This window comes from Procambarus clarkii, chromosome 44 (genome assembly GCF_040958095.1).
Source record: "Procambarus clarkii isolate CNS0578487 chromosome 44, FALCON_Pclarkii_2.0, whole genome shotgun sequence".
Lineage (NCBI taxonomy): Eukaryota > Metazoa > Arthropoda > Malacostraca > Decapoda > Cambaridae > Procambarus > Procambarus clarkii.
Window position 1 is genome coordinate 19,516,327 of NC_091193.1, and position 9,395 is coordinate 19,525,721.

The 9,395-nt window shown below is 39.2% G+C and overlaps 1 protein-coding gene and 1 long non-coding RNA gene across 5 annotated transcripts in view; one reads left to right on the plus strand and one right to left on the minus strand.

Moving 5' to 3' along the window:
* Positions 1-4,106: 4,106 nt before the first annotated feature.
* LOC138350257 (uncharacterized) lies at positions 4,107-5,301 on the minus strand. Its single transcript, XR_011222029.1, has 2 exons — positions 5,007-5,301; positions 4,107-4,896 (listed from the first exon to the last, which is right to left on the minus strand). It is a non-coding gene; the product is annotated as an uncharacterized lncRNA (long non-coding RNA).
* LOC123745315 (mucin-5AC) overlaps positions 4,819-9,395 on the plus strand; it is a 26,038-nt gene continuing 21,461 nt past the window's right edge. For 2 of the 4 annotated variants that reach the window (XM_045725737.2, XM_045725738.2), the window contains exon 1: positions 4,819-4,951. In XM_045725737.2, the coding sequence (XP_045581693.1) occupies positions 4,889-4,951 (63 nt within the window). In that variant the 5' untranslated portion in view covers positions 4,819-4,888. Of the gene's footprint in view, positions 4,952-5,546; positions 5,735-9,395 lie in introns of those variants that run through there. The other 2 variants (XM_069300743.1, XM_069300744.1) reach the window with 2 other exon arrangements.

Here is a 9,395-nt window from a genome sequence, read left to right on the forward strand (position 1 = left end):
AGAAGTGAATTAGAAGTAAAACTGAGAGAATGGGATATAACTTTTTTATTAAGCAGCTTTCATAAGTACATGCAGGATTATTGTGCTGTTATCCTATTCTATATGAAGATTTACAGAGTAAGATCAAGAGCTAGGTATGAGTTCATATAATATCCCCATCAAGCAGTATATGGTTAGTCATACATGGAATCAGGAGAGGACATGACATGCGAGCCTAGTCTTAGCCAGCACTTGCAAACTCTGGGTATACCACAATAATACTTTACAATATTCGTGAGTGTATGCAGTAGTTACAACGCTCAAAGTATCTTTCTAAGGCGAAAAGGAGAATTGACAAAATCGTCAAAGTGGGGAAGAAGAGACAGAGGAAACATGAATGTCATGTCATAAGAGCCTATTCAAAATAAGTGGTGAATAAATATAACAAGTCAGTACAAGAAGTTGAAGCTACCTTAATACATTGTTGAAATATGAAGAGAAATACGAAAAGGTCTCCTTTAAATAAATAGCTACTAGCTGGCCCTTGACTCGGTTAGGATTACTAGGTAAATAGATGTAGGCGACTACCAGAGAAACGTTATCAAGAATGTGGGGAAGAGTTTGACTGAGTTTACATATAGTCAGCCCTACACCAGCAGGCAATGCTAACTCCCAGATGTACTCAGGAGTCAAGCCTTAGCATCACCAGTTTGCTGATTTTAATGGATGGCAAATAGATATGTAAATAAACAAAATAAAAAATAAAAATAATTCTTCTAACATGATAGTGTGAAGATAATATAAATAGCAAGTGTAGACTTAACTTTGTCCAATTCTGTTGTAACAATATCATCGGCTTATCCAGGCATTCGAAGGCTAACGTGATATAGAATCAACATGTATACTATACTATGCTAAGAATAATCAAGCGTACCTTCGTCTTTAGCTAAAAGAAGGTAGTTAAGTAATTGTTTATATCTCTGGTGCGTCCCCACCCCACTTGCATTATTGCATCCAAGCATGGAGACCTCATCTTCAGAAAGACAGCTTCATTGAAGAAAGTTCAACACCGGGCAGCAAAAATCATTCCAGAATTAAGTTAACTCTCGTACCAGGAATGGTTGAGGACCAGATGGCTAACAACACTGCAAATCAGACATGACAGCGCTAATCTCATCGAAACTTAAAATATCGAACAATTTGGAAGATGTTGAGCCAGACATCTTGTTCAAAAGGTCAGATGTAACACAAACTAGGAGCAACGGTATCAACGTCAACAAGCCCCAATGTAGGACAAAAAGCAGGAAATAACTTTTCACCCACAGAGTTAATGGATGAAACACTCATCAGTATCCGCCGAAGCTGTAAATGCCAAAACCGTTGAACTTTAAAAAATCATGAGAAATTGGGGGACTTTTGACAAGCCGCCGACTTCCTGCCCTCATCGAGGCCACTTGAGTATTAGTGGTATCAGGTAAATTATTAATTTTGCTTTATTTGTATCAAGATTCAGACATAAGCCTGCCAGTTACGAATGTTTCTTAAGGGTTTGAACCCAATTAACTAAAAGTCGAGTATCCTAGACTTTTAGTAATATAAAATAATCCGGTGCTAAACACGGTAAACTTGTCTTTGGGTATGTAAGCAGTACCTTGCAAAACGCATCCCTAGGCGTCAGACCATAATAGTGTGAAAATGAACTTGGGAGAATTAATTTTTCAACTTCCCCTCGACAGTGAAGAAAAACATAAGAAATATTGTGACAGATTCGTGTTAAATCATCAATCTTACCCTTTCGGTCATATTCAATAACTTATGTTTGCAAGAAAGACTGCTATCAACATTATATATATATATATATATATATATATATATATATATATATATATATATATATATATATATATATATATATATATATATATAATTATATATATATATATATGTCGTACCTAGTAGCCAGAACTCACTTCTCAGCCTACTATGCAAGGCCCGATTTGCCTAATAAGCCAAGTTTTCATGAATTAATGTTTTTTCGTCTACCTAACCTACCTAACCTAACCTAACCTAGCTTTTTTGGCTACCTAACCTAACCTTACCTATATATATAGGTTAGGTTAGGTTAGGTAGGGTTGGTTAGGTTTGGTCATATATCTACGTTAATTTTAACTCCAATAAAAAAAAATTGACCTCATACATAGTGAAAAGGGTAGCTTTATCATTTCATAAGAAAAAAATTATAGTAAATAAATTAATTCAGGAAAACTTGGCTTATTAGGCAAATCGGGCCTTGAATAATAGGCTGAGAGGTGAGTTCTGGCTACTAGGTACGACATATATATATATATATATATATATATATATATATATATATATATATATATATATACACTCCTTACACCCGTTAGTATCCAGGTACTCGGCCACGTGCTGCTATACATTCCTCACACCCGTCAGTATCCAGGTACTCGGCCACGTGCTGCTATACATTCCTCACACCCGTCAGTATCCAGGTACTCGGCCACGTGCTGCTATACATTCCTTACACCCGTCAGTATCCAGGTACTCGGCCACGTGCTGCTATACATTTCTCACACCCGTCAGTATCCAGGTACTCGGCCACGTGCTGCTATACATTTCTCACACCCGTCAGTATCCAGGTACTCGGCCACGTGCTGCTATACATTTCTCACACCCGTCAGTATCCAGGTACTCGGCCACGTGCTGCTATACATTCCTTACACCCGTCAGTATCCAGGTACTCGGCCACGTGCTGCTATACATTCCTCACACCCGTCAGTATCCAGGTACTCGGCCACGTGCTGCTATACATTTCTCACACCCGTCAGTATCCAGGTACTCGGCCACGTGCTGCTATACATTTCTCACACCCGTCAGTATCCAGGTACTCGGCCACGTGCTGCTATACATTCCTCACACCCGTCAGTATCCAGGTACTCGGCCACGTGCTGCTATACATTTCTCACACCCGTCAGTATCCAGGTACTCGGCCACGTGCTGCTATACACTCCTCACACCCGTCAGTATCCAGGTACTCGGCCACGTGCTGCTATACATTCCTTACACCCGTCAGTATCCAGGTACTCGGCCACGTGCTGCTATACATTTCTCACACCCGTCAGTATCCAGGTACTAGGCCACGTGCTGCTATACATTCCTTACACCCGTCAGTATCCAGGTACTAGGCCACGTGCTGCTATATACGGGGAGGGGAAAGGGGGTAGGAATCCGTGTTATACAAAGCTCAGATAAATGTTTTCCATATATAGAAATTATATCGACAGATAGTTTTTCAGTGTTGGCTTGGTTTCAGACTGTCAGGGACACAAAGCTTGCTAGCCCGCCTAGGCCAACGACTGACTTTCTCAGAAGGTAACAGACAACACTTGCCTTACTTTCGGCTACCCGTTTAGGTGAATACAGGCACCAAGTGTTAGGAAACTGTGCCCAGTACTTTTCGCCCTTCGTTTCGAACCGGCACCTTTCTGTTACAAACCTATTGCACTGATCACTGTTCTACAGGATCCTCTTTTTTTTCCCCTTTCTCTGTCACTCAATCATTTATGTATTTGCAAAGAACCAGAGAAAGTAAAATACACGCATGAGTGCTCTTCAGCACATCACCAGTAAGCCAAAAATTTATTGAAGAATATGAAAAAGCTCAGTGGTCAACGAAGCAGATTTACAGTTGAAAACTGATTTTGTTGGTGAAAGCCATGGTTCGATACCATGGCAGGGGGAGACGTTTGGGTACATTTCTCCACACCTGCTGCCTCTCTTCACAGAGCAGAAAATGGGTAGCTGGGAATTAGGCAACTGTCGTGGGTTGCCTGCTGGGGGAAGGTCAGTTGACGTAGTGTTTTACAGTGATAAATATAGGCTGAAGTTTTACTCTTAAGAGCCAATTTGTTGCAAGAAAGCTATAAATATCTGAGTTCAATTAGTTTTCAGGTCAGCGTGTCTAAATATTTTGGCCATTTATAATTTTTTTTTATGCAGACAGGAAAACAAACTTGAGCAGAAACGACAGCACCCTGTATGGTGCCAAGCTGCCAGGCTCCGCGGAATGGATGAGGCAGGACTTTAAATGTTAGCTTTGAAAGTGGTGTGTGTGTGTGTGTGTGTGTGTGTGTGTGTGTGTGTGTGTGTGTGTGTGTGTGTATATATATATATGAAGCATTACTGGCTAAGTAAAAAAAAAATATTCAAGAACACTTAAATTGTCACCGGGAGAGCAGACCGTCCATACACACACATATAAGCATGGTGTACCTGGAGTGGGTTCTCTTCAAGCCCAGCCTGAAATAAGAAACTAGACACCTTACATCATCAATTCCTCATTAAATGTGTATTGGAAGGAAGGAGTAACACTGAATGACAAAACTAGGAATAATGGATGATCGAAATCTTGCGGCACGTGGTTTTAATTTACCACGTGATATTTCAAGTAAAAAAAATATTTATAAATTTAAATTATATATTCAATTTACAAAGGAAACGACATTTAATTCGGTACTATTCTATCTTTTCAGACTTTTAGTTTCTGAGGCGTAGTCGACGCACGTGACTATCGCGAAGCGGCGCGGCGGTGTACAGATCTGTGCAGCAGAGGAGCGGCCCGGGCCGGCACTGACACCCGCCTCCCGATCACACACCGCCCTGCTACCAGTGATGTGTCCGTGACGTCCCTGTGACATCACGCCTTTCTGGCGGCCTCACAACCAATAGGAAGGCGCAAGTCAGCAGGTGACGGTGACGTCACGGTGCTCGTGCGGGCTCGGCGACTCCCCGGCTCGCTCAGTTACCCACAATCCCCCGTCCCGCCAGTCCATGTCGCCGCCCCGACCAGTCACCACCGCTGCGCCGACGTGACCACACGCGCGGCCTCATGCAGCGCTCCATTGAAGAAATTAAAAGAAGATTATTGACGTGCACAGACCAAGATTATAATGTAAGCATCTTGAGGATGTACCGAATCACTTTATCAGCCTAAAAATGGTATTTACCAGCACAGCACCGTAGCTACAGCTCTTAATACGGGCCGCCATGGCTGACAACGGCCGTCAGGTGGGCCACAATATATCGGTCTATTTTATCCCAAATAAAGCACTAGAGGAAGTTCAAAGTCACAAAACAGTGGTTCCAGCACGGAGAGCAACGTTGTGTGGTAACAAGAGCGGCGTAGGCAGTGGTGATGTGGTATGTGGTGAGGGTGAGGCAAACATTTTCACAGGTCCGGTGTGGCGGGTGCTCTACAGCGACTCTCCTCCCAGCGGCAGCACGCATGCGCCCTGCGCCGCCACCCCCGTCCCCGCAACACACGCACATTGCCCGACCCGACCTTGTTTTGACCACATTTGCCCTCAATGGCATTTTCAAAAATCAGTGATGCTCTCGATAAGTTATGTATGGTAAGAGGCAGTTTGAGGCGGTGGGGGCGGGGGAGGTGGAAGGGGTTAAATAAGGTGTTAAGTGAGAGTAGTGGGTGGAGGGTGTGTTGCGGGGGCGGCCCCAGCTGGTGGGTGCCAGTGTGGTGGGCTCGGGACTCGCTGCACCGCCTGACATGGCGACGTTTCGTTGCCCTGCCGCCATCGACATGATTTATAAATTCTCTTTCTTTCATCCCGTTCACAACGGTTCTGATGGTTCTCGTTACTTGAGGGCAACCTAAATGGCGTCTGCTGCTTGACGGAGCTGTTACAAATGCTTTACGATGCCTAATGGTTTTTTTAGAGTATATATTCATAATATTACGTAATCTATCCTTTGTATTCGCAGTAAGATAAAGAACGATATAATTTTAGCAAAGGGGGCTTTTAAAAGTTGGAAGAGGGCTTTATAGTGGTGTACTTCATATGGCCATGGGGTCGAACGGAAGTCGAATGTTTGAGAATGCTTTTACTTAATGAAGGTCATAATTCGTGTGGCAAGTTCGTTTGACTTTACAATTTATGTACACCTGATTAAAATTGTAGCGGAACTACGCATTTTTGTTGACTTGAGCCTGGTTAGCTTAAATTCTCTATTATAAGTGGGTCATGTTAGCTTGGAGTGTTGGCTGCTAAGGTACAGTAACGTGGGCTGGCCTCTCTACTAACTCGCTCCCAATATTTGTGTAAAAAGCTAACCATTTCCAGGTACTGTAACTGATTCATTGACTTGACAACAGCACTGTAGTTGTTGATTTTGGCGACGAGGCTGGTATGATGAGATGTGCCCCTGTGCTGTGTGTGTGTTGGGGGTCACATGGTGCTCCTGGCTCCCCCCCCCCCGGCTTGCTGCCTTTAATAATTACTTATAACACCTCATATTAATGTGTGTGTGCACGCTAAGTCTTTCAAATGCAGATTAAAGTTTAGTTACTGCTAAATATTTAAAATGTTTTAATGCAAATGGGATAATTGCTAATGCTTTCTCCTGTTATTTACAATTAAATTTGCAAGACTGGCAGTATTGCATTTAAAAATGCAGTATTCATGTGTTCTTTATAAGAATCTTGTAACAAGAATCAAACTGACCTGTTGGATTTACCGTAATTTTGAGGTTTAAAGCTGTTTAGTTCTTGAAAGTCCATATTTTTTTTTTTTTTAACATGGATCTTAAGCGGTTTATGGCTAAAGGTGCTGCATTTTGTAGATTTTGATTACCACACATCTACACTACTGTAGTGAAAATCTATTAACACCCAAAACAGTCGTCACAAAATTCTGGTCACTAAATTCTTGTATAAAAGTTGTAAAAATTGTAATTTATTAATTTTAAATGTTAGCACAAATGAGAAAGCAACAGATAATCAATAATGGATCTTTTTAGGATATATACGGGAACTAGAAGCTCTAGTATAACGATTACTTTGGCCAAGAGTGGTTGTAGCCATAAGAATATCGAATGAATGGAGAAGTTTTATTTACTATAATGTAGAAATATAATAGATTAGCATGTTCATTTCTATGTCATGTCATTTCAATATTCTTGCACAAGTATACAGTAGTGCTAACATTTAAATTTTGGGGAATAATACATTTGAGAAAACAAAGCTAATTAGTTGTATTCTTTGTGCCTTGGGAAGAAGGCAGATCATTAAATTCCTGTTTATTAATTACATGAGTCTATGCCAGTGTTTCCCACATAGTCCTCAGCATTAAGCGCGTTTAGAAACGTACTGTAATTTATTTGGCACATCTATTTAGTTTTAAACCTGTAGTGCACAAGTCTAAGGTTATTTGACGAAACTTAATTTGAGATTCTGCCCAACCAAATTAAAAATATGAAATGGGGAACATTCATAAATGTCCTTGGATATATACAGAATTTACTTAACATGATATCAGTTCGTAAAATTTTGAGGAAAGTTACCCCATATTTTACTTCGTTGTATAATTAAAAGGAAAGGTTAATGAATATGTGTGACTGAAGGAAAGTACCAAAATTGGTTGCAAACTTAATATTTTACCAAGTAATTTTGAGTGATACCATATGCTTCACAGTAACTGGATATGTATAAGAGCAAGGATTATCATTATTTGGTAACAATAGCCAGAGAAATGTCAAATCTTGGATAGAGATTTATTAGCAGAACCCAATTCTCATAAATTTCCATACACTGAAAAACATAAATTGACGTGAGCCATCATCTAAGGGTTAATCCTATGTGGCTGGAATAAACAATAGATTTTTTATTATTTTCACGATGAATGGAGTAATTGCTTAAAAGCACCAGATGAGCAATAATGCAGTAATGCTACAATGTTAATCTATACAGTACTGTACTGTACTGGCTACTCAAAATATGAACATCAAAATTTACATTTTTAATTAACACATTTAAATCTTAAATTGGCATTTGTGAATTTTAACACGAGCAATAATTGGTAGCTAATATTGTACTCTCTAAAGCCAAATTTATTTTTCTGGTAACTTAAACACTAAAGGATACAATGTATTTACATGTACAGTATATTGAAAATGATACCCTAACGTGTGTTGCTATTTTATTTTTATTTTTACTTCATTGTTGTTTATAGTGCTACGTCAGTCATCTTGAGGTGACCAGCTTTATTCACTAGGCATATTATCTAACAAAAATAAATTATATAATAGAGGAGAAAAAGGGGGAAAAAATTCTTTCCAGTTAGCTACATGCACCTTAAATGTTCTAACCTAATATGATGTTTTAAACTGGAAGGTAACATTTGTTTGTTGAATGCCCAATAGTTTTAATAGGTCACCTGGTATTCATATATGATAAGGTGCACCTTGTGAATTTAAACCAACAATACTCTTGAAAGACAGATAAAATTTATGAAAGATTAATTAGACTTCCAATTATGCGCAATTAGCTTTATTTAAATTATTTTTAAAACTATTACATATTAACTAATATACATATGTGCTATTAAGAGTACAGTACTGTGTAGTATTAGGTATGGATTCATTATTTTTGGAGCTTTAAATACCTATGTTAGAATGGTTTAATCTGAATATTTTGTTCTTATTCTGACTGGTTCTAAAAATGTGTGCATTTAAAATGCTTAATTCATGGCCCATTAAAGGTCTTTTGGTGCATTTCGACATTGTTGAGCTGTTATTTGTAATTATCCTGTGTCCTTTCACTGTTATGTTTACTTGGTCTTAATTTAATGATTTTCCATTATTTGTTAGTGCCATTAATATATAATTTTATCAATACAGGTACTGTACTGTATTAGCCTTGGCTCTCACCATTGTAAATGCACTATGAATTGTATGAAGTTATTAATGTTTTAATTATTGAAAAATGTGTTCCCCAGATTTAATAATTCCTGTTGTCAGAGACAGGAAGCCTATGCATATAAATATTTTGGGCTTGTATCAAGGGGGGCCCCAGGATGCAACCCCACAAGTTAAATGATTCCTGGGTACCCATTTACTGCTAGATGAACAGTACAATAGATGAAAGGAAATGTCTGACCATTTCAGTCCCACCATTTCAGTTCCACCTAGGACTGAACATGGGATTCCTAATTGCAAGTTGAGAATGAGGTCAGCAATACTGCAAGACCATGTCAATCTTTGGAAATTTAAGCAGCGATTCACACTTTCAATAACTAAAATTTTTAGTTTTTTTTAAATTTTTAAAATTTTTGATGGGTGTCATTCAAAAGTAGATAGCAAAAGATGAATTCAGTTGTTTAAGATTCGCTACTTGGAACAAAAAGTTCCAAGTAGCACGGGCTATGGTGAGCCTGTTGTGGACTTACCTGGCACAGGAGCAGGGCTGTACCTTTGACGGCCTGAAAAAAAAAGATGAATTTAGTAATGTAAATGACAAAATAAGTATATGGAGCACCACTTGGCAAATGGAATTTAATGTGAGTAAATGCCATGTTATGGAATGTGGAATTGGTGAACATAGA